General features: G+C 39.8%; 2 protein-coding genes across 4 annotated transcripts; one reads left to right on the plus strand and one right to left on the minus strand.

The window, feature by feature from the left end:
* The first annotated feature begins 3,378 nt into the window (after positions 1 to 3,378).
* LOC106577851 (uncharacterized) lies at positions 3,379 to 9,533 on the plus strand. 2 transcript variants are annotated; one of them, XR_006760246.1, is made up of 6 exons: positions 3,379 to 3,468; positions 6,331 to 6,639; positions 6,841 to 7,107; positions 8,170 to 8,280; positions 8,406 to 8,492; positions 8,823 to 9,533. XR_006760246.1 is itself a non-coding variant. In XM_014156244.2 (6 exons), the coding sequence occupies exons 1-6, from the start codon at positions 3,420 to 3,422 to the stop codon at positions 8,899 to 8,901; spliced, it is 849 nt and encodes a 282-aa protein (XP_014011719.1). In that variant the 5' UTR covers positions 3,379 to 3,419; the 3' UTR covers positions 8,902 to 9,526. The 2 variants fall into 2 exon arrangements, 1 of the variants encoding a protein (XP_014011719.1); XM_014156244.2 differs by having other exon boundaries at positions 8,459 to 8,492; positions 8,823 to 9,526.
* A 1,355-nt stretch (positions 9,534 to 10,888) lies between these two features.
* On the minus strand, positions 10,889 to 26,020 carry LOC106577850 (SLAM family member 5). 2 transcript variants are annotated; one of them, XM_014156243.2, is made up of 7 exons: positions 25,594 to 26,020; positions 21,172 to 21,471; positions 20,648 to 20,917; positions 19,644 to 19,763; positions 19,386 to 19,417; positions 11,539 to 11,610; positions 10,889 to 11,383 (listed from the first exon to the last, which is right to left on the minus strand). In XM_014156243.2, the coding sequence occupies exons 1-7, from the start codon at positions 25,658 to 25,660 to the stop codon at positions 11,306 to 11,308; spliced, it is 939 nt and encodes a 312-aa protein (XP_014011718.2). In that variant the 5' UTR covers positions 25,661 to 26,020; the 3' UTR covers positions 10,889 to 11,305. The 2 variants fall into 2 exon arrangements, with proteins under 2 accessions (XP_014011718.2, XP_045556413.1); XM_045700457.1 differs by lacking the exon at positions 25,594 to 26,020 and adding an exon at positions 21,680 to 21,821.
* Positions 26,021 to 27,604: the final 1,584 nt, after the last annotated feature.

A 27,604-nucleotide genomic window follows, 5' to 3' on the forward strand; every position in this document is an offset into this window, starting at 1 on the left:
CAAATGTATTTAAACTAAGTTTTTCATAATTCCTGACATTTAATCCTAGTATAAAGTATAGTCTTAGGTCAGTTAGGATCACCAATTTATTTTAAGAATGTGAAATGTCAGAATAATAGTAGAGAGAAAAATTTATTTCAGCTTTTATTTCTTTCATCACATTCCCAGTGGGTCAGAAGTTTACATACACTGTAGTATTTGGTAGCATTGCCTTTAAATTGGGTCAAACGTTTTTTGGTAGCCTTCCACAAGCTTCCCACAATACGTTGGGGGAATTTTGGCCCATTCCTCCTGACAGAACTGGTGTAAATGAATTAGGTTTGTAGGCCTCCTTGCTCACACATGCTTTTTCAGTTCTGCCCACAACTGTTCGATAGGATTGAGGTCAGGGCTTTGTGATGGCCACTCCAATACCTTGACTTTGTTGTCCTTAAGCCATTTTGCCACAACTTTGGAAGGATGCTTGGGGTCATTGTCCATTTGGAAGACCAATTTGCGACCAAGCTTTAACTTCCTGACTGATGTCTTGATGTTGCTTCAATATATCCACATCATTTTCCTTCCTCATGATGCTAACTATTTTGTGAAGTGCACCAGTGTCATGTCCTGACCATAGTAAGTTATTTTCTATGGTAGAGTGGTCAGGGCGTGACAGGGGGTGTTTGTCTGTTTTTGTATTTCTATGTTTAGTTTCTAGTTTTTGTATTTCTAGATTAGTTTTGTTTGGCATGACCTCCAATTAGAGGCAGCTGGTTGTCGTTGTCTCGAATTGGAGGCCATATTTAAGTTGTTTGTGTCACTGGTGTTTGTGGGTGATTATTTTGTGAGTAGTGTATGCCTGCGTCACGGCTTTCTTATTTTGTATTCCCAGTTTATTGTTTATTGCATTTAGTGTCACTATTGAATAAAAGATGTGGAACTACGATCACGCTGCGTATTGGTCCGATCCTTCCGAAAGCCCTGACAACCAGTCCCTCCTGCAGCAAAGCACCCCCACAACATGATGCTGCCACCCCGTGCTTCACGGTTGGGATGGTGTTCTTCAGCTTGCAAGCCTCCCCCTTTTTCCTCCAAACATAACGATGGTCATTATGGCCAAACAGTTCTATTTTTTATTCATCAGACCACAGGACATTTCTCCAAAAAGTACAATATTTGTCCCCATGTGCAGTTGCAAACCGTTGTTGGGCTTTTTTATGGCGGTTTTGGAGCAGTGGCTTCTTCCTTGATGAGCGGCCTTTCAGGTTATGTCGATATAGGACTCGTTTCACTGTGGATATAGATACTTTTGTACCTGTTTCCTCTAGCATCTTCACAAGGTCCTTTGCTGTTGTTCTGGGATTGATTTGCACTTTTCGCACCAAAGTACGTTCATCTCTAGGAGATAGAACGCGTTCCCTTCCTGAGTGGTATGACGGCTGCATGGTCCCATGGTGTTTATACTTGCATACTATTGTTTGTACAGATGAACGTGGTACCTTCAGGCGTTTCGAAATTGCTTCCAAAGATCAACCAGACTTGTGGAAGTCTCCAATAATTTTTCTGAGGGCTTGGCTGATTTCTTTTGATTTTCCCATGATGTCAAGCAAAGAGGCAGTGAGTTTGAAGGTAGGCCTTGAAATACATCCATAGGTACACCTCCAATTGATGCAAATGATGTCAATTAGCCTATCAGAAGCTTCTAAAGCCATGACATAATTTTCTGGAATTTTCCATGCTGTTTAAAGGCACAGTCAACTTATGATACAGCCAATTATAAGTGAAATAATCTGTCTGTAAACAATTGTTGGAAAATGTACTTGTGTCATGCACAAAGTAGATGTCCTAACCGACTTGCCAAAACTGTAGTTTGTTATTAACAACAAATGTGTGGAGTGGTTGATAAACAAGTTTTAATGACTCCAACCTAAGTGTATGTAAACTTCCGACTTCAACTGTACATAAGTATTCACACCCATGAGTCAATACTTTGTAGAAGCACCTTTGCTGGCGATTACAGCTGTGAGTATTTTGGGATTAGTCTCTAAGAGCTTTGCCCAGTTGAAATGTACAGTATTTGCCCATTATGTTTTTTTTAATTCTTCAAGCTATTTCAAGTTGATTGTTGATCATTGCTATACAGACATTTTTAAGTCTTGCCATAAATTTTCAAAGCCGATTTAGGCAACAACACAAAATGTACTAGACCACTTATGAACATTCAATGTCATCTTTGTAAGCAACTCCACTGTAAATGTGGCCTTGTGTTTTAGGTTATTGTCCTGCTGCTCTGTGAATTTGTCTCCCAGTGTCTGTTGGAAAGCAGACAGAACCAGGTTTTCCTCTAGGACTTTGCCTGTGCTTATAGCTGTATTCCATTTATTTTTATACAAAAAAACTCCCTAGTCCTTGCAGATGACAAGCATACCCATAACATGATGCAGCCACCACCATGCTTGAAAATATGAATAGTGGTACTCAGTGATGTGTTGTGTTGGATTTGTCCCAAACATAACGCTTCCTATTCAGGACAAAAAGTTTTTGCAGTATTACTTAAGTGTCTTGTGCAAACAGGATGCATGTTTTCGAATATTTGTATTCTGTACAGGCTTCCTTCTTTTCACTGTCATTTAGGTTAGTATTGTGGAGTAACTACAATGTTGTCGATCCATCCTCAGTTTTCTTATATCACAACCATTAAGCTCTGTAACAGTTTTAAATCCCTATTGGCCTCATGGTGAAATCCCTGAGCAGTTTCCTTCCTCTCCGGCAACTGACTTAGGAAGGACGCCTGTATCTTGTCGTGACTGGTTGTATAGATACCCCATCCAAAGCCTAATTAGTAACTTCACCATGCTCAAAGGGATATTCAGTGGCTGCTTTTTATTTTGTTTTATTTTTAACACAACCACCAATTGGTGCCCTTCTTTGTGAGGGATTGAAAAACCTCCCTGGTCTTAGTGCTTGAATCTGTGCTTGAAATTCACTAGTCGATTGAGGGAGCTTACAGATAATTGTATGTGTGGGGTATAGAGATGGAGTAGTCATTCAAAAATCATGTTAAACACTATTACTGAACACAGAATAAGTCTATGCAACTTATTATGCAATTTGTTAAGCACATTTTTACTCCTGAAATTATTTAGGCTTGGCATAACAAAGTTGAATACTTATTGACTTAAGAATAAAAAATAAATAAAAAAATGTTCTACAAACAAAATTCCACTTTGACAAGATGGGGTATTGTGTGTTGATCAGTGACACAAAATGTCAATTTAATAAATTTTAAATTCAGGCTGTAACACAACAAAATGTGGAAAAAGTAAAGTGGTGTGAACGCATTCTGAAGGTGCTGTAAATAGCAGAAATAGGAAGTTGACGCTATAAGTAAGACGCTATGTCAGAGAGGAACAGGCTCCATTTTAAAAGTCCTGTTGAAGATGATACGTGTAGAACTTTTAGTTCTCTCTCTCCTAACAGTCTTATCAGGTAGGCTGCTTGCTGTACTTTTCCATTTTGCTTGGTAGTGTTGAAGGCCACTCTAAATGTCTGTCGTTGTTGATATTGTCTGTCATCTTTGAGAAATTAGCTACAAGAGGCAGGATTGGGGTGAATTCCATTTCAGTCTAGGATGTCAATTGAAATTATATTACTGGAATTTAAAGAAAATCTTTGAATTGGACTTTTAAATTATCTTCTGAATTTAAATGGGATTGACCTCAAACCCTGACGAGGGCACTTGCCATGATGTCATCCTTATCACTTTAAGAAATCTAATGGTGTGCAGTGGTGTAAAGTACTTAATTAAGTAAAAATACTTTAAAGTACTACTTAAGTAGTTTTTTTGGGTATCTGTACTGTACTTTACTATTTACATTTTTGACAACTTTAACTTTTACTCCACGACATTCCTAATGAAAAATGAAATCATTTTTACTCCATACATTTTCCCTGACACCCAAAAGTACTATTACATTTAAAATGCTTAGCAGGACAGAACCTTATTCCAATTCACACACTTATCAAGAGAACATCCCTGGTCATCCCAACTGCCTCTGTAGTAAATTTTAGCAATTACATTAACTTTTTGTACTAAAGTATATTTAAAACCAAATACTTTTAGACTTTTACTCAAGTAGAATTTAACTGGGTGACTTTATAGTTTTTCTCAATCGCGTTTAACGTACTGTATCTATATCAGAACAGCAATGATCAACTGATCAAATACATGTATAGAACTTCTGATCAGTTTCTTGCCTTTGTACCTGACTTGCATATCTTAGACCGCCTTTTCCAAAATATTAAATACAAATGTCATAACTGAATACACAATTCACTGCTAAGTGTTTTGTTCACAGAACATAAACACATTGTTTTCATCAGAAGAGAAACAGTGCAATTTTGTTCACTGTTTCCGTCTGTCAGTAAATACTACAGCACGGCATTGTGAATCATTCCATCAGTGTCAAACCATGTACAATATATGGAAAGATCTAGGCATGAAGAGATGCAGAGACTCAAGTTGGGTTACCTATATGTAACTTTGGGTTACTCCTAAGTCTCCAACATTGTGACCTTCCATTATAGAGCTTTGCTTTGGTGTGGATTGAGGCCTATATATTCAGTTGTGTTGCTCCATTCTATTCACCTTTCCTTTCTATTTCTATTGTGGATTGTGTTTCCGTATGCCAATGGAAAGTCTACAAAACTATGAGAAAACCAATCTTTGTTTTGAAAACATGGAATTTAATTGTGATGATACCGATGCATGAATCCTGCACACAATGTTCTTATTTTAATACTTGAAAAAAAAAGTCTGTAATAATATTTGGTTTGATGTGTATGAAATTGTTTGGTGATCTATGCATCAAATGGAGAGCAATTTCCCATAATTTTGCATCTTTGGATAGTTATACTTCCAATTTTGAACATCTTGACCGACCCACTGCCAAACCGGTCATGCTGGAGGATGTTGCAGGCAGCAGAACGTTCTCCACGGCGTCTCCAGACTCTGTCACGTCTGTCACGTGCTCAGTGTGAACCTGCTTTCATCTGTGAAGAGCACAGGGCACCAGTGGCGAATTTGCCAATCTTGGTGTTCTCTGGCAAATGCCAAACGTCCTGCACGGTGTTGGGCTGTAAGCACAACCCCCACCTGTGGACGTCGGGCCCTCATACCACCCTCATGGAGTCTGTTTCTGACTGTTTGAGCAGACACATGCACATTTGTGGCCTGCTGGAGGTCATTTTGCAGGGCTCTGGCAGTGCTTCTCCTGCTCCTCCTTGCACAAAGGCTGAGGTAGCAGTCCTGCTGCTGGGTTGTTGCCCTCCTACGGCCTCCTCCACGTCTCCTGATGTACTGGCCTGTCTCCTGGCAGCGCCTCCATGCTCTGGACACTACGCTGACAGACACAGCAAACCTTCTTGCCACAACTCACATTGATGTGCCATCCTGGATGAGCTGCACTACCTGAGCCACTTGTGTGGGTTGTAGACTCCATCTCATGCTACCACTAGAGTGAAAGCACCGCCAGCATTCAAAAGTGACCAAAACATCAGCCAGGAAGCATAGGAACTGAGAAGTGGTCTGTGGTCCCCACCTGCAGAACCACTCCTTCATTGGGGGTGTCTTGCTAATTGCCTATAATTTCCACCTGTTGTCTATTCCATTTGCACAACAGCACGTGCAATTTATTGTCAATTAGTGCTGCTTCCTAAGTGGACAGTTTGATTTCACAGAAGTGTGATTGACTTGGAGTTACATTGTGTTGTTTAAGTGTTCCCTTTATTTTTTTGAGCAGTGTAGTTTGGATGAATGCATTTAGGTTTTGTGAAGGCAAATACATTTTGAAAATGTGTTTCCTGTTTTTCAAAAAGTCATAGAGTTCTGTGTCTTGACAACATTGTTCTAGCTTTTATACAATGTGTTTAAAGTTAAGATACCAAACCTCCATTTGATATGTATTGTGAAAGTCTCACCACATGATCGAAACAGAAAAAGGAAACTCAGAGAAAGTTCCAGATTTAAAAAACATGGTCATGTGAATGTCGTATGTATCCTAAATATATACTAATCTAATTCAATTAATGGACAGTTATCATAAAACATTCTATGCAGTTTTTTCTGCTGAATAATAATTAATTTAGCTAATAATGTATATAGTAATTTATGTTGATACCATCAGAATATTGATGATGATGATGATTATTATTTTATATCCAAAGAGAAACATATACTGTTATATTACTATTATATAAATGATGTGTTTCATCTAGTTATTCCTGTAATAATTACCACCACCATCAGAACAGACATTCTATTACAGTAACAGATTGGTTGTTATGTTTCAGTGGTGATGGGAGATACCATTGGTTACCTGGGAGAGTCTGTCACCTTATCCTCTGGAGCCAATCCATCCTGGCACATCACCAAGATAACGTGGTCCATATACAACAACGACACTTGGATCGCAACATTCAAGGGCAAAAATAGCCACACAGAATGGGTCGGGCAGTTTAAGAGTCGACTGAGTCTCAACACCTCGTCTGGTGACTTGGAGATCAGAGATGTTCAGAGAGGGGATGAACTGGTTTACTCTGTTCTCCTCACACACAGTCAGGGGGAGCAGCAGATCAGTAAGGTACCGCTCACTGTGACAGGTAAGGGTCTCAATCACAACTGTACCCTGTTTTAAAGGTGCACTCTGTAAGATCTATACAGGATTTGCCTCTAGGGGTGCAAAGTGAGCAAAAATGTCAAGGGTCCCCAAAAATGTAACTCATTGGACATAGATCACCCTCCACAGTTTGGGAATTTTACATTTTTACAAGACCTTCCTTTGTTTCTCTTCAAATGTCCAGAGCGTCTCGTTGAGCCTAGTGTTCGAAAGGTCTTCAGCATTTTGAAGGACGGACACTGTGTGATGGCTCTTCAGTGCTCCTCTTCGGTGAAGGACACCAGCTTTTCTTGGGAACCAGAGGCTTCCTTTGACGGCTCCTTCTGGAGGGGGAGTCCCAACGCCTCTGTTGTCTGGACGTCTTACAGCCCCAACAGAAATGTCACCTTCATCTGTACTGCCAGCAACGGGCTCACTAACGCCTCTAAGGTTGTGAGGGAGACATGCCAAGGTACAGTCATTTCTAGGGCCAGGATTTATTTTTGTAACACGACTTGACCAGGAAAAACTGGTGTATTCATCAACCTTTGGGCGGGGAATTCTTACGCCAGTGTAACGGCTGTCGGGAGAGAGAGTAGACCAAGGCGCAGCGGAGTTAGTGTTCATCATGATTTTAATGGACGAAAGAACACTATACACAAAAACGAGAAAACTGACAGCCAAACAGTACTGTCAGGTTGTCACGTCCTGACCAGTATAAGGTTAATTGGTATTGTAGTTTGGTCAGGACGTGGCAGAGGGTATTCGTTTTATGTGGTTTGGGGTGGTGTGTTTTGTTGAAGGGGCATTTGGTTTAAGTATTCCGGGGTTTTTGGGCACTGTTTGGTTTTCAGGTATTCTATGATTTTGTCTAGTATGTCTGTTTCTATGTTTGGTTAATTGGGGTTGGGACTCTCAGTTGAAGGCAGGTGTTGTCTATCTGCCTTTGATTGAGAGTCCCATATATGAGGGTGTGTTTGTGTTTGTTATTTGTGGGTGAGTATTCTGTGTTTAGCCTTGTGCCTTACCAGACTGTTTTTTGTCGATCGTTCGTTCTTTGTTATTTTTGGTGTTCATTTTGTATTTATTAAAAAGCAAGATGAGCATACACATACCTGCTGCGTTTTGGTCCTCCATTTCCAACGACAAGCGTGACACAGGTGCAATACGTAACAGAAACAATTACCCACAAAACCCCACCGGAAAAACAGGCACTTATGTGTGACTCCCAATCAGCAACAACCAACAACAGCTGTGCCTGATTAGAAGCCACACGGCCAAAATCAATGAAACAGACAACATAGAAAATGAACATAGAACGCCCACCCAATGTAACACCCTGGCCTAACCAAAATAAAGAACAAAAAACCCCTCTCTATGGCCAGGGCGTTACAGCCAGCCAGCTATGCAGTGAGACAGGAAGGAATTATTGTAGATGCTGTTCAAGCTTGCGGCTGATTTTTTTAACAAAGTGGGTCCTTATTTGTGTTCTTACCTTGCCACCATACTATTTGTTCTCTCCCTATGTCTTCAGATGAACAGCCAAATCCTGACGTGGTGGTAGAGGGGGAGAACCGCGTCCCCGGGATCATAAAGTTGCTCTTAGGATTTCTGTTCGGATGTCTTTTAACATATATTTTCAGAGGTGAGTGGGAATTAAATGACAACACATTTTAATTTCTATCAAATTTAACAGTGCCTTGTGTATACAAATATTCTCCCTTAATTTAAATTCAAGCTGAAATGAAGACGCAATCTTTTGTGTACTAGGTGCAAAATAGAAGATATCACTCACTGACTGCCTTGTTTAATGTCTATCATAGAGTCCCTCACATGCTTATCAACCAGGTTCAACAAGTAAGTAGCTTTTCTTCAGAATCTACTTTGCACTGGGCACAGACATCAATCAGTTGTCAACTAATGTGAATTCAACATGAAATCAACCCCCAAAAATCTGCATGTTATTGGATTTAGGTTAAAAGTTAGGTGGGAAAAAAAAGATTAAATGCCCTTACAATGATTTTTTGCAAACCCAATCACTTTTCCACGTTGATTCAATCTCCTCAAACATATTGTATTGGTTGAATTGACATGGAAACAATGTTGATTCAACCAGTGTTTGACCAGTGGGTATGTACATCACATGTCTATACCAAGGTGTGTTGATATTTTTGGGTGTTTTTACAGGGGTCAAAGCATCAACCAGGTGGGTCCTACACTTTCGGGAGTTGAAAAAAACTCCAGCCTACCTATAGAGAGGAGCTGAACATCGTAGCTGTCAAACCAAAACCCCAGCCAACCTGTAGACAGGAGCTGAACATCGTAGCTGTCAAACCAAAACCCCAGCCTACCTGTAGACAGGAGCTGAACATCGTAGCTGTCAAACCAAAACCCCAGCCTACCTGTAGACAGGAGCTGAACATCGTAGCTGTCAAACCAAAACCCCAGCCTACCTGTAGACAGGAGCTGAACATCGTAGCCTGATGAAGAGCATCTGCCCTGACTGACATTTCTCCCTGGCTGTACCATCTACAGTGCCTTGCAAAAGTATTCACCCATCTTGGTGTTTTTCCTATATTGTTACATTACAACTTGTAATTTAAATGGATTTTTATTTGAATTTCATGTAATGGACATAGACATTATAGTCTAAATTGGTGAGGTGAAATGAAAAAAAGAACTTCACCCCCTTTGCTATGAAGCCTCTAAATAAGATCTGGTGCAATCAATTACCTTCAGAAGTCACATAATTAGTTAAATAAAGGCCACCTGTGTGCAATCTAAGTGTCACATGATCTGTCACATGATCTCAGTATATGCAACTTTTCAGGAAAGGTAGGAACCAATCTGCACAGGCAGTTAGGAAAGCAAAGGCTAGCTTTTTCAGACAGAAATTTGCATCCTGTAGCATAAACTCCAAAAAGTTCTGCGACACTGTAAAGTCCATGGAGAATAAGAGCACCTCCTCCCTGCTGCCCACTGCACTGAGGCTAGGAAACACTGTCACCACCGATAAATCTACGATAATCGAGAATTTCAATAAGCATTATTCTATGGCTGGCTCCAGGTCATCTATAAGTCTTTGCTAGGTAAAGCCCCGCCTTATCTCAGCTCACTGGTCACAATAGCAGCACCCACCTGTAGCATGCGCTCCAGCAGGTATATTTCACTGGTCACCCCCAAAACCAACTCCTGCTTTGGCCGCCTTTCCTTCCAGTTCTCTGCTGCCAATGACTGGAACAAATTGCAAAAATCACTGAAGCTGGAGACTCATATCTCCCTCACTAACTTTAAGCATCAGCTGTCAGAGCAGCTTACAGATCATTGCACCTGTACATAGCCCATCTGTAAATAGCCCACCCAACTACCTCATCCCCATATTATTTTTTCATTGTTGCTACTTTGTACCCCAATATTTCTACTTGCACATTCATCTTCTGCTCATCTATCACTCCAGTGTTTAATTGCTAAATTGTAATTATTTTGCCACTATTGCCTATTTATTGCCTTACGGCCTTAATCTTACTTCATTTGCACACACTGTATATGGACTTTTCTATTGTGTTATTGACTGTACATTTGTTTATTCCATGTGGAACTCTGTGTTGTTTGTGTCGCACTGTTTTGCTTTATCTTGGCCAGGTCTCGGTTAATGAAAACTTGTTCTCAACTGGCCTACCTGGTTAAATAAAGGTAAAATAAATAAATAAAAAGTTGGATGGGTTCCGCTGGTGTACAACAATCTTTGAGTCATACCACAGATTCTCGATTGGATTGAGGTCTGGGCTTTGACTAGGGCATTCATTCCAAGAAGCCAATCGCCAAAGAAGCCAATCACCTTGTTAAAGCCAATCGCCCAAGAATCTGCCAGATCCTTTTGTTTTTGTGTTTGTTTTTTAAAGGGACTTTGACGTTCTTAAATGAAAGTGCTATATAAAATACATATATTATTATTATTCACACACCTGAAAAATATATATCTTTTTTCTGTTGTAATTCATGTTTTTCTATCACTAGAAGGTAGCCTTTCTAAAATACTGCACTTTTATCTTTACTGTGAATCATATGATCTATGCGTTATGATTGCTACAAATCGTTGTATTTATTAGGATGTTCTCTCCTTTTTCTCAATATGTAAAGATGGTATTATTGTATTAAGGTCTATTCAATATCTGATTTCACACAACAACAAAAGATAGTTTGTGAGCATATGCTTGATGTGAATGTGGCCTATGTGATTTCTACAAAGCATGTCTGTGGATTGTAAAACGTTTTACTGTACAATAGACACATCTAAACTAAAATACATACAAACATAAATAACTTGTTTTCAAACAGAAACATCGGTAATCTTTAAGAATATCATTTTGAATTGCCATTAGTTGTTATTACACAAATATAAACAGTTAATGCAACAATAGAATGCAATAAAACCTAACAAAAAGTTATGTAACTCTGAATATCTTGAAAATAACAAGTTGTACAACACAAAGATCATGAACAGACGAAGGTTGCAGCTCTGAACAAGTAAGAAAATCAAAACAGACATTTGCAGGTTGTGATGAAATTAAACTGTAACATCTATCACAGAAGGTACACATGTATGATGCAGAGGATGCAGAGGGTTCTATATCTATAGAACCCCAGCTTATGACCACATCCTGTTCAGCTCACAGTACTTCCTGGTAGGAAGAAGAGGGGTCTTCGGGCTGGCGTCCAAATGTGATCTTGTCATACAGAGTCTGCGGCTAAATGTTAAAAGCAAACAAGAACAAACTGTTTCAGCATTATGAAATGTAGACAATTTCCAAGTAGACTACATAGTCTCCCGTTCACACAGAGACTGTTTTATTTTATTTATGTTCAAAGATATCAGGTACGACCATTCATATCTCACTCTCACCATGTTCAGTATTGGGACAGCCAGATCTTCTACGGTCTCATAGATGGACATTACTTGACTGTTAGATCTTGTCTGGAATAAAAACAGCAAAAGGTACTTAAACCCATAAACAAAATGGATGAACATTGCACAAAAACATAAAAATACTGCCTAAAAAATACACAGAAATCAGCAATTACAGTACACAATATAGTGTAATACAGTGCACATACATGGGTTGTTCCACGAAAGAGTGCCTGGACATCAGAGACAGTCTCCATAGTTACCAGTTGATACATACAGTTGAAGTCGGAAGTTTGCATACACCTTAGCCAAATACATTTAAACTCAGTTTTTCACAATTCCTGAAATGTAATCCTAATAAGAATGACCTGTCTTAGGTCAGTTAGGCTCACCACTTTATTTTAACTTCTCTAGGGCAGGGGCAGTATTTTGACGTCCGGATGAAAGGTGTGCCTGTACTAAACTGCCTGCTACTCAGGCTCAGAAGGTAGGATATGCATTAGTAGATTTGGATAGAAAACACTCTGAAGTTTCTAAAACTGTTTGAATGATGTCTGTGAGTATAACAGAACTCATATGGCAGTCAAAACCCTGAGAAAAATCCAACCAGGAAGTGTGGAATTCTGAGGTCTGTAGTTTTTCAAATGATTGCCTATCAAACATACAGTGACTTAGGGTTCATTTTGCACTTCCTAAGGCTTCCACTAGATGGCAACAGTCTTTAGAACGTTGTTTCATGCTTCTACTGTGAGTAGAAAGAGAACAAGAGGTCATGGAAGTTGATGACTCAGAAAATGACACAAGCTCAGTGGCGCACGTTCACATCAGTTAGCTGTGTTCCTGTTCTTTTCTGAAGACAAAGGACTTGTCCAGTTGGAATATTATGGAAGATTTATGATAAAAACATCCTAAAGATTGATTCTATACATCGTTTGACATGTTTCTACGAACTGTAATATAACTTTTTTGACGTTTCGGCTGAACTAACTGCGCGAGGACAGTGCATTTGGAGTACTCGACCGAAAGCGTGAACAAAAAGGAGGTATTTGGAGATATAGATGGACTTTATCGAAACAAATGAACATTTATTGGGGAACTGGGATTCCTGGGAGTGCATTCTGATGAAGATCATCAAAGGTAAATTAATATTTATGTTATTTCAGAGTTTTGTTGACACCACAAAATGGCGGGTTTGGTTTCATGTTTGAGCGCCGTACTCAGATTATAGCAAAGTGTGCTTTCGCTGTAAAGTTTTTTTGAAATCTGACACAGCGGTTGCATTAAGGAGAAGTGTATCTATAATTCTTTGAATAACAGTTTAATATTTTATCAATGTTTATGATGAGTATTTCTGTAAATTGATGTGCTCGTTCACCGGAAGTTTTGGGAGGCAAAACATTTCTGAACAATGTAAAATGTGGTTTTTGGATATAAATATGAACCTTATCGAGCAAAACATACATGTATTGTGTAACATGAAGTCCTATGAGTGCCATCTGATGAAGATCATCAAAGGTTAGTGAATAATTTTAGCTGTATTTCTGGTTTTTGTGACGCCTCTCCTTGCTTGGAAAATGGCTGTGTGGTTTTTCTTGTCTATGTGCTGTCCTAACATAATCTAATGCTATGCTTTCGCCGTATAGCCTTTTTGAAATCGGACAATGTGGTTGGATTAACGAGAAGTTTATCTTTAAAATGGTGTAAAATAGTAGTATGTTTGAGAAATTTGAATTATGAGATTTTTGTTGTTTTGAACTTGGAGCCTTGCTATTTCATTGGCTGTTGGGGAGTGTGTCCCGCAGGTGGGACGCTAGCGTCCCACATACCCCAGAGAGGTTTAAGAATGTGAAATGTCAGAATAATAGTAGAGAGAAGTATTTATTTCATCTTTTATTTCTTTCATCACATTCCCTGTGGGTCAGAAGTTTATATGCACTCAATTAGTATTTGTGTCACAAAAAGAGCCGTGTTGAATAGACCAAACTGCAGCGGGAATATGGATGCTCATGTTTTAATTCAAAAAAGGAGTAACGCATCCACTGGAAAACAATATACACGACAGGAACAGTTTTGCAGGCACACAACACGCAGTGCAAAAACAACTACCCACGAAAACCAAACAAACACACACCTACTTATGGGACTCCCAATCAGAGGCAACTAGAAACACCTGCCTCCAATTGAGAGTCCAGCACCCAAAACTACACATAGAAAATCAAACCTAGAACCTATACCAAACTAATACACCCCACACAAAACCCCATAATACAAAACAAATATACCTCTGCCACGTCCTGACCAAATATAATAGAAATAATACCTAAATATTGGTCAGGACGTGACAATTTGGTAGAATTGCCTTTAAATTGTTTAACTTGTGTCAAATGTTTCGAGTAGCCTTCCACAAACTTCCTACAATAAGTTGGGTGAATTTTGGCCCATTCCTCCTGACAGAGCTGGTGTAACTGAGTCTGGTTTGTAGGCCTCCTTGCTGGCATACGCTTTTTCAGTTCTGCCCACAAATTTTCTATAGGACTGAGGTCAGCACTTTGTGATGGCCACTCCAATACCTTGACTTTGTTGTCTTTAAGCCATTTTACCACAACTTTGAAAGTATGCTTGTCCATTTGGAAGACCCATTTGCGACCAAGCTTTAACTTCCTGACTGATGCCTTGAGATGTTGCTTCAATATATCCACATAATTTCCCTCCTCATGATGCCATCTATTTTGTGAAGTGCACCAGTACCTCCTGCAGAAAAGCACCCCCACAACATGACGCTGCCACCCCCGTGCTTCACGGTTGGAATGGTGTTCTTCGGCTTGCAAGCTTCCCCCTTTTTCCTCCAAACATAACAATGGTCATTATGGCCAAACAGTTATATTTTTGTTTTATCAGACCAGAGGAAAAATCTCCAAAAAGTGCGATCTTTGTCCCCATGTGCAGTGGCAAACCGTAGTCTGGCTTTTTTATGGCGGTTTTGGAGCAGTGGCTTCTTCCTTGATGAGCGGCCTTTCAGGTTATGTCGATATAGGACTCGTTTTACTGTGGATATAGATACTTTTGTCCCTGCTTCCTCTAGCATCTTCACAATGTCCTTTGCTGTTGTTCTGGGATTGATTTGCACTTTTCGCACCAAAGTACGTTCAACTCTACGAGACAGATTGCGTCTCCTTCCTGAGCGGTATGATGGCTGCGTGGTCCCATGGTGTTTATCCTTGTGTACTATTGTTTGTACAGATGAACATGGTACCTTCAGGCATTTAAAAATTGCTCCCAAGGATAAACCAGACTTGTGGAGGTCTACATTTGTTTTTCTGAGGTCTTGGCTGATTTCTTTTGATTTTCCCATGATGTCAAGCAAAGAGGCAGTGAGTTTGAAGGTAGGCCTTGAAATACATACACAGGTACACCTCCAATTGACTCAAATTATGTCATTTAGCCTATCAGAAACTTCTAAAGTCATGACATAATTTTCTGGAATTTTCCAAGCTGTTTAAAGGTACAGTCAACTTAGTGCATGTAAACTTCTGACCCACTGAAATTGTGATACAGTCAATTATAAGTGAAATAATCTGTCTGCAAACAATTGTTAGAAAAATGACTTGTGTCATGCACAAAGTCGATGTCTTAACCGGCTTGCCAAAACTATAATTTGTTAACAAGAAATTTGAGGAGTGGTTGAAAAACCAGTTTTAAAACCTCTCTGGGATATGTGGGACGCAACAACAGCCAGTGAAATTGCAGGGCGCCAAATTCAGAACAACAGAAATCTGATAATTAAAATTCCTCAAACATACAAGTATTATACCATTTTAAAGCTTAACTTCTTGTTAATACAGCCATAGTGTCTGATTTCAAAAAGGCTTTACGGCGAAAGCATACCATATGATTATGTTAGGTCAGCGCCTAGTCACAAAAAAACATACAGCCATTTTCCAAGCCAAAGAGAGGAGTCACAAAAAGCAGAAATAGAGATAAAATTAATCACTAACCTTTCATGATCTTCATCAGATGGCACTCATAGGACTTCATGTAACACAATACATGTATGTTTTGTTCGATAAAGTTCATATTTATATACAAAAATCTCTGTTTACATTGGCGCGTTATGTTCAGTAATGTTTGCCTCTAAAACATGCAGTGATTTTGCAGGGAGCCACATCAATTTACAGAAATACTCATCATAAACGTTGATATAAGATACAAGTGTTTTACATAGAATTAAAGATACACTCTCCTTAATGCAACCGCTGTCAGATTTCAAAAAAGCTTTACCGAAAAAGCACACCATGCGATAATCTGAGTACAGCGCTCAGCCACCAAAACAAGCCATACAGATACCCGCCATGTTGTGGAGTCAACAAAAGTCAGAAATAGCATTATAAATATTCACTTACCTTTGATGATCTTCATCGGAATGCACTCCCAGGAATCCCAGGTCCACAATAAATGTTTGTTTTGTTTCGATAAAGTCCATATTTATGTCCAAATACCTCCTTTATCCTTTTTTTATATCTGTGTCCCAGTGGTGGACAAAGTACCCAATTGTCATACTTGAGTAAAAGTAAAGATACCTTAGAAGAAAATGACTCAAGTAAAAGTGAAAGTCACTCAGTAAAATACTACGATTAAAAGTATTTGGTTTTAAAAACACTTAAGTATGAAAGGTAATTGTAATTGCTAAAATATCAAAAGTCAAAGTATGAATCATTTCAAAACCAGATGGCACAATTTTCTTGTTTTTGAAATTTACTGATAGCCATGGGCACAATCCAAAACTCAGACATAATTTACAAGCAAAGTATTTGTGTTTGGTGAGTCCCCCAGATCAGAGGCAATAAGGATGACCAGGGATGTTCCCTTGATAAGTGCATGAATAGGACCATTTTCCTGTTCTGCTAAGTATTCAAAATGTAACGAGTACTTTTGGGTGTCAGGGATAATGTATGGAGTAAAAAGTACATTATTTTCTTTAGGAATGTAGCGGAGTAAAAGGAAAAGTTGTCAAAAATATAAATAGTTAAGTAAAGTGCAGATACCCCAAAAAACAACTTAATACATCTAGATGTTCCGCTAGCGGAACGCCTCGCCAATATCCAATGATAGAGAGTGGCGCGAATTACAAACTCCTCAAAAATCTATTTTCTATTTTTCAAACATATGACTATTTTACACAATTTTAAAGACAAGACTTTCCTTTATCTAACCACATTGTCCGATTTCAAAAATGCTTTACAACGAAAGCAAAACATTAGATTATGTCAGGAGAGTACCCAGCCAGAAATAATCAGACACCCATTTTTCAAGCTAGCATATAATGTCACAAAAACCAAAACCACAGCTAAATGCAGCACTAACCTTTGATGATCTTCATCAGATGACACTCCTAGGACATTATGTTATACAATACATGCATGTTTTGTTCAATCAAGTTCATATTTATATCAAAAACCAGCTTTTTACATTAGCATGTGACGTTCAGAACTAGCATACCCACCAAAAACTTCCGGTGAATTTACTAAATTACTCACGATAAACGTTCACAAAAAACGTAACAATTATTTTAAGAATTATAGATACAGAACTCCTTTATGCAATCGCGGTGTCCGATTTTAAAATAGCTTTTCGGTGAAAGCACATTTTGCAATATTCTGAGTAGATAGCCCGGCCATCATGGCTAGCTATTTTGACACCCACCAAGTTTGGCACTCACCAAACTCAGATTTACTATAAGAAAAATTGGATTACCTTTGCTGTTCTTCATCAGAATGCACTCCCAGGACTTCTACTTCAACACCCAATGTTGTTTTTGTTCCAAATAATCCATAGTTATATCCAAATAGCGGCGTTTTGTTCTTGCGTTCAAGACACTATCCGAAGGGTGACGCGCCGGTGCATATCGTGACAATTTTTTTTCTAAATATTACATTACCGTACTTCGAAGCATGTCAAACGCTGTTTAAAATACATTTTTATGCGATTTTTCTCGTAAAACAGCGATAATATTCCGACCGGGAGACCTTGTTTTCGTTCAAACACTGAATATAGAAAATGGAGTCTTCACATGCATGCGCGCACCCGTGTCATTGTTCTCAGAACGACCACTTTCCAAAAACCCTACTGTTTTTCGCCCAGGGACTGCAGAGTCATCATTCCCCGTTCTGGCGCCTTCTGAGAGCCTATGGGAGCCTTAGAAAATGTCACGTTACAGCAGAGATCCTCTATTTTCCATAAAGAGGCTATAGAAGGACAAGAAATGGTCAGAGAGGGCACTTCCTGTATGGAATCTTCTCAGGTTTTGGCCTGCCATATGAGTTCTGTTATACTCACAGACACCATTCAAACAGTTTTAGAAACTTTAGGGTGTTTTCTATCCACATCTACTAATTATATGCATATTCTAGTTTCTGGGCAGGAGTAATAACCAGATTAAATTGGGTACGTTTTTTATCCGGCTGTGAAAATACTGCCCCCTATCCTAAACAGGTTAATCAGCTGTGTATGACAAGAACAAAATATCAACCAATCAGATAGATACCAAACCGGATATCTACAAACATACCCAAGAATGAATAAATTACACACTTATGAGGTTCCACACTCTTTTTCCGATATTCATCCATACTTTTAAGTACTTTACACCTCTGCTGTGTCCATATTGTCTGTGAGTTTCTAGTGGATTGTCACGTTCTGACCAGTAAAGGGGTTATTTGTTATATTAGTTTCTTCAGGACGTGGCAGGGGGTATTTGTTTAGAGTGTTCTGGGGTTTTGGTTTATGTTCTATGTTAGTATTTTTCTATGATCTAGTCTTTCTAGTTCTATGTTTAGTTTATTGATTTGGCCTTCAATTGGAGGCAGCTGTTCCTCGTTGCCTCTGATTGAAGGTCCTATGTATAGGGGTGTTTTGGTAATGGGAATTGTGGGTAGTTGTCTCCTGTTTAGTGTCTATGCACCTGATAGGACTGTTAGTGTCGGTCGGTCGTTCGTTTTTGTATACGTGTTTCTTTTGGTTTTTCCTTCTTTTATAATAAATAAGAAGATGAGTATACATTTTCCCACTACACCTTGGTCCACTATATACGACACCCGTTACATGGCTAGACCATATGGTTCAAGAGAAAATAGTGTAATTAATTTAAGAAATAGCAATTAACTCTGTAACTATTCTATTAACAGTTTTCACAACAGACAACAGTATGACCCCAAATTCTTTGTTAAGTGTGTAAAACAAATATAATGTCACGCCTGCTCCAGCTCCCCCTATCTGGTGCTAGGCGGCCCATCATTACGTACACCTGTCACCATCGTTACGCGCATCAGTGATTCATGGGACTCCCCTGGACTTTATTACTTATTGATTGCCTCCCCTATATCTGTCACATCCTCAGTTTCTTCCCGTATCTGCATTTACGTCGTTCTGTTATTAATTAAATATTCACTCCTCACATATAAAGAATATTTCATGCTGAAACCCTCATATTAAACATCAGTGGTATTCACTAAGTTGATGGTTTATATTTCAGATACATTTTTACAGCTTTGTGATTGGATTTTTATATTTTAAAATCATCTTACTTAATTATTTCATATATTTTACATGTGATAAGACCACACAGGGGGCCAGAGATAATTGCAGACACCTGTGAAAATCTGAAATACCCAAAAGGGGCACTAGTTACATAAATTACATAAAAATCTTGAAAGTAACCAAAATTCTGGTAGTTTACTGGTAAACTTTGAAAGTTTCCAGCAATATTTCCTCCCTTTGCAACCGTGGGTGGAACGACCCACATGGGCTTACACACATTCAGATACAGAATAACGGCAATGCATACTCACATCTTTCATTCTTGTGTCGTCAGTTAGATCAGCTGTGTATGACAAGAACAAAATATTAACCAATCAGATAGATACTAAACCGGATATCTACAAACATACCCAAGAATGAATAAATTACACACTTATGAGGTTCCACACTCTTTTTCCGATATCCATAATATTCCTAAAGCCAACATTTTGGGTTAAGGGATACTAAGAATACTTCAAGAGCCTAAAATGTCACTTTAAGTATAGACGAGACCCCTATGCTGTACATACCCGTGTTACAGCGCCCCCTGCAGTAATACACTGCCACAGCTACAGTGAGGATCAGCACCACAGCGACGCCTACTGGTACCACGATGTAGATCATATACCACTTCATCCATGTATCATACTCTATAACACAAATGTGATTAGACTGGTGTTTCTTAAACCTGGTCATGGAGACCCAAAGGGGTCCACGTTTTATTTTTTGCCCTAGACATGATTACACTAATCAACTCATCATCATACCTTAGTGGAATCACGTGTGTAGTGTTAGCGCATTAACCTAAATGTGCACCCTTTTGGGTCCCCTGGACCAAGATTAAGAAACACTGACCACTAACTTCAGTCCTAGTCTAGTACCCCCAACAGCACACATTTTATGTTGTAGCATCAGAAAAAAAAAATCCTGAATGAACTAATTGAGGGCCTGATGATGAATGACAAGTAGAATCAGGTGTGCTTGTCTCAGGGCTACAATAAAAATGTGTACTGTTGGGGGTACTGGAGGACTGGAGCTGGGAACCACTGGATTAGACTATGCAATATGCTAAAGCCCACAGAGTTCCATATTACATCTACCCAATGTCATCACATGTATTACATAATACTGTATATTATATCTACCCAATGTCATCACATGTATTACATAATACTGTATATTATATCTACCCAATGTCATCACATGTATTACATAGTACTGTATATTATATCTACCCAATGTCATCACATGTATTACATAGTACTGTATATTATATCTACCCAATGTCATCACATGTATTACATAGTACTGTATATTATATCTACCCAATGTCATCACATGTATTACATAGTACTGTATATTATATCTACCCAATGTCATCACATGTATTACATAGTACTGTATATTATATCTACCCAATGTCATCACATGTATTACATAATACTGTATATTATATCTACCCAATGTCATCACATGTACTACATAATACTGTATATTATATCTACCCAATGTTATTATTATGTTATTTAGTTACCTGGGGTGGTTGTGTCATTACTACACTTTACAGTTGCCGAGGAAGATTTCTCACTGACTGAGTTGGAGGCAGTGCAGGTTACACTGATGTCTCCGTCTGCTGGTGACAGAGAGAAGTGTATCTGCTGGTCGTCCCTGTACGTCTCATTCCCTCTCTCCCAGGTGTAGGAGAGGTTGGAGCCGACTGACACGTTGCACAGCAGCCACACTGAACAGGACTGGTTGGCCAATAGCTTGATCTCCTTCTGGATCTCCACCTTGGATATAGGCTCTGAGAGAGAGAGAGAGAGAGAGAGAGAGAGAGAGAGAGAGAGAGAGAGAGAGAGAGAGAGAGAGAGAGAGAGAGAGAGAGAGAGAGAGAGAGAGCAAGAGAGAGAGAGAGAGAGAGAGAGAGAGAGAGAGAGCAAGAGAGAGAGAGAGAGAGAGAGAGAAACAGAGAGAGAGAGAGAATTATTCTAAATGGACCATACCTTCAGGAGAAAGACTATACAAGATAAAACAATGGAATAACACAAAGCAGCCTACCATGGACTTGAAGATGGATGGTCTTGGTTGGGATCTGGTGTCCTTTGTTTGATGCGGCAGAAACTAGAAATTCCCCTGAGTCTTGCAGTGACAGTTCTCTTATTATTAAACTGAGGTTACTGTCGTTCATCTCCAGTCTCCCCTCAAACTGTGATTTTGGTAAGGAAACGTTCCCATCAAATTCTGCAATGACCATTTCTTTATACTTCCACTCCATTGACTTGATACATTCCCTTTCTAAGCCTGAGGGCAGCTCCACAGAGTCCCCCACTGCTTTGTTGAACAGAGAAATAACCACACCTGAAACACACAAGTACACAACATGACATTCTGACATTGATCAATGGTTACACTTTACACTACAGGGCTCTTATTACTGTGTAATTATTGTTAATGAAAGTACAGTGTAGAAAGTATTGTAATTGCTCATGATAGACTGTACACAGTGTACCTACAGTGTGCCTACACAAATAATGACACAATAATAGACTGCAATGTAAAGTCTTACCCCATCAATGAATAGATAATAATGGATTTCATTTAAATAGCACTTTTACAAGTTTATATATACTGTATGACACTTTACATATCTGCATTTAACATATCTTTACATATTTGAGTGTGTGGGTCTACTTCACTTCATTCAAGTCCACTCCTCCCCCACATTCAGCAGAACAGGATGAGATTACAGGAAAAGAGAAGTGGGGGTGGATCTTTATCAATATATGCTCCTCTGCTCACATACAAACCAACTGAACTCAGCATAAAAAGAAACTTCCCTTTTTCAGGACCCTGTCTTTCAAAGATAATTCGTAAAAAATCCAAATAACTTCACAGATCTTTAAACAGTGTTTCCCATGCTTCTTTCAATGAACCATAAACAATTCATGAATTCATGAGCTTACAGACGGTAGGCAATTAAGGTCACAGTTATGAAAACTTAGGACACTAAAGGGGCCTTTCAATTTACTCTGAAAAAAGCAAAAGAAAGATGCCCAGGGTCCCTGCTCATCTGTGTGAATGTGCCTTAGGCATGCTGCAAGGAGGCATGAGGACTGCAGATGTGGCCAGGGCAATACATTTCAATGTCCGTACTGTGAGACGCCTAAGACAGCGCTACAGGGAGACAGGATGGACAGCTGATCAACCTCGCAGTGGCAGACCACGTGTAACAACACCTGCACAGGATCGGTACATCCGAACATCACACCTGCGGGACAGGTACAGGATGGCAACAACAACTGCCCAAGTTACACCAGGAACGCACAATCCCTCCATCAGTGCTCAGACTGTCCGCAATAGGCTGAGAGAGGCTGGACTGAGGGCTTGTAGGCCTGTTGGAAGGCAGGTCCTCACCAGACATCACCGGCAACAACGTTGCCTAAGGGCACAAACCCACCGTTGCTGGACCAGACAGGACTGGCAAAAAGTGCTCTTCACAGACGAGTCGTGGTTTTGTCTCACCAGGGGTGATGATCGGATTTGCGTTTATTGTTGAATGAATGAGCGTTACACTAAGGCCTGTACTCTGGAGCGGGATCGATTTGGAGGTGGAGGGTCGGTCATGGTCTGGGGCGGTGTGTCACAGCATCATCGGACTGAGCTTGTTGTCATTGCAGGCAATTTCAACGCTTTGCATTACAAGGAAGACAACCTCCTCCCTCATGTGGTACCCTTCCTGCAGGCTCATCCTGACATGACCCTCCAGCATGACAATGCCACCAGCCATACTGCTCGTTCTGTGCGTGATTTCCTGCAAGACAGGAATGTCAGTGTTCTGCCATGGCCAGCAAAGAGCCAATCCCATTGAGCACGTCTGGGACCTGTTGGATCGGAGGGTGAGGGCTAGGGCCATTCCCCCCAGAAATGTCTGGGAACTTGCAGGTGTCTTTGTGGAAGAGTGGGGTAACATCTCACAGCAAGAACTGGCAAATCTGATGCACTCCACGAGGAGGAGATGCACTACAGTACTTAATGCAGCTGCTGGCCACACCAGATACTGACTGTTACTTTTGATTTTGACCCCCCCTTTGTTCAGGGACACATTATTCAATTTCTGTTAGTCACATGTCTGTGTGAACTTGTTCAGTTATGTCTCAGTTGTTGAATCTTGTTATGTTCATACAAATATTTACACTTGTTAAGTTTGCTGAAAATAAACGCAGTTGACAGTGAGAGGACGTTTCATTTTTGCTGAGTTTATGTGGAAATGCAAACACCACATCTAAGAGACTTTGGATCCTTGAAAAGCGCTATATAAATGCCAAAGTTTCTTATTATTCCTATTACTTTTATTGTTATTATTATAATTGTTATTATTATTTGAACTATTATTATTACATAATGTGTTTACAGTGTAATTATGCACCAGAAATGCATCATACACTGCATGGGCAACATTATAAATACATGGCAGTCTACAATCAATCATATATTATTAACCTTTAAACAATGTTTTCTTTCATTATGTAAGAATTAAAGAATACATTTACAATGAAGCAAACTTTAATATGTAGGACATAACAGCAGTTGTTCTTGTCCTGCAGTGTAACTTATTATGCAAGAGTTATTTGGTCACACTTTATTTGGATAGTCCCAAATAGAGTGCATTCAGAAAAGTATTCAGACCACTTGACTTTTTTCCACACTTGTTACGTTACAGTGTTATTCTAAAAGGGATAAAAAAATGTTTTTCCCCTCATGAAATCTACACACAATACCCCATAATGACAAAACATAAACAGGTTTTTATAAATGTGTGCAAATGTATATATATAAAAAAAATGAAATATAACATTTACATAAGTATTCACACCCTTTACTCAGTACTTTGTTGAAGCACCTTTGGCAGCGATTACAGCCTCAATTATTTTTGCTTTTGACTCTACAATCTTGGCACACCTGTATTTGGGCATTTTCTCCCATTCTTCTCTGCAGATCCTCTCAAGCTCTGTCCAGTTGGATGGGGAGCGTCACTGCACAGCTATTAACAGGTCTCTCCAGAGATGTTCGATCGGGTTGAAGTCCGGGCTCTGGCTGGGCTACTCAAGGACATTCAGAGACTTGTCCCAAAGCCACTCCTGTGTTGTCTTGGCTGTGTGCTTAGGGTCGTTGTCCTGTTAGAAGGCGAACCTTCGCCCCAGTCCGAGGTCCTGAGCGCGCTAGAGCAGGTTTTCAACAAGGTTCTCTTTATACTTTGCTCTGTTCGTCTTTCCCTCGGTCTTGACTAGTGTCCCAGTATTTGTCGCTGAAAAACATTCCCACAGCATGATGCTGCCACCACCATGCTTCACCGTAGGGATGGCGCCAGGTTTCTTCCAGATGTGATGGTTGGCATTCAGGCCAAAGATTTCAATCTTGATTTCATCAGAAAAGATAATATTGTTTCGCATGCTCTGAGAGTCCTTTAGGTGTTTTTTGGCAAACTCCAAGAGGGCTGTTATGTGCCTTTTACTGGGGAGTGGCTTCTGTCTGGCCACTCTACCATAAAGGCCTGATTGGTGAGGTGCTGCAGAGATGGGAGAAACTTCCAGAAGGACAACCATCTCCACAGAGGAACTCTGGAGCTCTGTCAGAATGACCATCGGGTTCTTTGTCACCTCCATGACCAAGGCCAGCTCTAGGAAGAGTTTTGGTGGTTCCAATCTTCCTCCATTTAAGAATGATCGAGGCCACTGTGTTCTTGGCGACCTTCAATGCTGCAGACATTTTTTGATACCATTCCCCAGATCTGTGCCTCGACACAATCCTTTCTCGGAGCTCTACGGACAATTCCTTCGACCTCATGGTTTGGTTTTTGCTCTGACAATTGTGGGACCTTACGTAGACAGGTGTGTGCCTTTCCAAATGATGTCCAATCAATTTAATTTACCACAGGTGGACTCCAATCAAGTTGTAGAAACATCTCAAGGATGATCAATGGAAACAGGATGCACCTGAGCTCAATTTCGAGTCTCATGGCAAATGGTCTGAATACTTATGTAAGTAAGGAATCCGTTTCTTTATTTTTTATATATTTTTAAAAAATCCTAAAAACCTGTTTTCGCCTTGTCATTATGAAGTATTGTGTGTAGTTTGATGAGAATTTGTATTTATTTATTCCATTTTAGAACAAGGCTGTAATTTAAGAAAATGTGATAAAGGGGAAGGGGTCTGAATACTTTCTGAATGCACTGTAGATGATCTACAGATGGTCATACTATCAACAAACTATCATTTGATAAGCATCTGCTTGCTAAGGTTAAGTTAAGGTTAGGTTTAAAATAATGTTTAGGGTAAAGGTTAAGGATAGGATAAGGGTTAAAGTTAGTTAAAACCAACAAGGAAGTTAACCGTTTAATCCTAACTTTATCATGCAAGCAAGCAAATGTAATTGATACAAAACATGAGCAGCAGAAAGTAAAGATTCCATACAATACTAACCATAGTGGAGGATAGAGAGTAGGAGTATTCCCTGTTTGGAGAAGGAGGAGAGGGGACCACCAGACATCTCTGTTAGGTGTTGTATGTCTGTTTCATCTGTCTTTACGTCCTCCCTATCTCTCTGTGACTGACTCGTAGCTAGCTAGACTCACCAAAACACGCACTGAGAAGAGTAGAGAAGAGAGAGAAGAGATTTCCTTTGATGAGCGCTGCTGTTCTAGAATACTCCCGATATGTTAGCTGAAAAGGAAGTCACACTCTATAGTCATTCTCTGAAAATACCCCTTCACTCAGCTTGAGAGTTAGACCACGAGGAGTGGGTGTGTTTGGGGTCTTTTACTGTACGGATCAGGCTGATGGTATCAGAACAGTGTCTGTGTGTATTGTCATGTAGGTGTCGTATGCCTGCAGAAGGGTTTGCGTGAGTTCTCCTGCATGCTCATTGTTCAGTGTGGCTGAGGTACATGAAAAACCCGGAAACTTGTGTGTTTTTGGGAGGAAGTGGGTCCTAGCTTACTGACAAAGGTCCCCTTCTACGTTTCAGGTAACATCTTGTGTCACTTCCTGTCTGGTGGTCTCCGTGACACACACACACAGTCAGTCAGTCAGTCAGTCAGTCTGTCTGTCTGTCTGAAATTAGAAAGTATTCAGACCCCTTGACCTTTTCCACATTTAGTTACAATACAGCCTTATTCTAAAATGGATTAAATACATTTTTGACATTTCTCTTCTAGTCTATCGATAATAGCCTATAATATTCTATTCTGTTTTATTACCAGGGGTATTTCAATGTAATGTCAGACATTCAATTATAGAGTTTTGCTGTCAGCAATGTGGTTGAAACTGAAACGTTGCCACCCCAGCACTTTTCCTGGTTTGTTAAAGAGGAAGTGATACACAGTACCAGTACTGACCAGCTCATCAGAACTGCTGCAGAGAGGATATGACATTAGAAACTGTCCTTTTCAGACACACCCTTCCCTAAAAAGTCATTATGAAAATCTCAATGGGTCTTCAGCTGATGAGGTACGGCAGTTGAACTTAGCTCATGAGACATTTTAAGTTATATTCTTCAAGATTCAATGGGTATATATCATTAAAGAGATTCTCCAACACTTTTGTATACTTTTTAGCCAGTAGTGGTGAAAGTATCGCTCATGAGCCAAAAGTGGTCCTTGAAATTACGTATTACGTCACATATGTGCAGATTGCTCTCTCTCTCACTCTGCTGTGGGTGCATGATGTTGCTAGATGCTTGATGGATGTCACTCATATGGCAAGGGGCTGAAGCTCATTGGTTGAACTCAAATTGCTAGGAGGCTGGCCCAGGTGGGGGAAATTAAGGGAAAATGGTGCAGCACAGCTTCCAGAGAAACCCTAGACTTCCTTGCTAATTAGGGTAAGACAGTACTTCTGCTCATACTACATAATACACTACAGTATATTTACAAAAATATGTGGACACCCCATCAAATGATTGGATTTGGCTATTTCAGCCACACCCGTTGCTGACAGGTCTATAAAATCATCACATAACCATGCAAACGCCATACCCAAACATTGGCAATAGAATGGCCTTACTGAAGAGCTCAGTGACTTTCAACGTGGCACCGTCATAGGATGCCACCTTACCAACAAGTCATTTAGAAAAATGTATGCACTGCTAAAACTGCCCCGGTCAACTGTAAGTGCTATTATTGTGAAGTGGAAACGTCTAGGAACAACAACGGTTCAGTCGTGAAGTGGTAGTTGTAATAAAGATAATCTAACGTTTTACCTAATGATATATAAGGAGGGCATTTGCACAACATGTTTCACAACAGCACACAACAAAATTCCAGAGACATATTGAGCGACCAACTGATACCAATCACGACCACACCCAGAGACTGATGGCTGACTTAAGCCCTAGCCACACGAACTGACCACTGGTGTAAAGAACAACATTCCATGAATATCGAAAGCACCCAGACACGAATTACCAGAAATACACACACACACACACACACAC

This window comes from Salmo salar, chromosome ssa18 (assembly GCF_905237065.1).
Source record: "Salmo salar chromosome ssa18, Ssal_v3.1, whole genome shotgun sequence".
NCBI classification, from domain to species: Eukaryota; Metazoa; Chordata; class Actinopteri; order Salmoniformes; family Salmonidae; genus Salmo; species Salmo salar.

Excerpts from the sequence above, each read along its gene's own strand:
- LOC106577851 (XM_014156244.2), top strand. The coding sequence starts at position 3,420 with ATGATACGTGTAGAACTTTTAGTTCTCTCTCTCCTAACAGTCTTATCA. Across the intron at positions 3,469-6,330 it reads TCTCCTAACAGTCTTATCAG|TGGTGATGGGAGATACCATT; the intron begins GTAGGCTGCTTG and ends GTTATGTTTCAG. Across the intron at positions 7,108-8,169 it reads TGTGAGGGAGACATGCCAAG|ATGAACAGCCAAATCCTGAC; the intron begins GTACAGTCATTT and ends CTATGTCTTCAG.
- LOC106577850 (XM_014156243.2), bottom strand. The coding sequence starts at position 25,660 with ATGTCTGGTGGTCCCCTCTCCTCCTTCTCCAAACAGGGAATACTCCTA. Across the intron at positions 21,472-25,593 it reads ACTCTCTATCCTCCACTATG|GTGTGGTTATTTCTCTGTTC; the intron begins GTTAGTATTGTA and ends TGTGTGTTTCAG. Across the intron at positions 11,384-11,538 it reads CTGTCCCAATACTGAACATG|CCGCAGACTCTGTATGACAA; the intron begins GTGAGAGTGAGA and ends TTTAACATTTAG.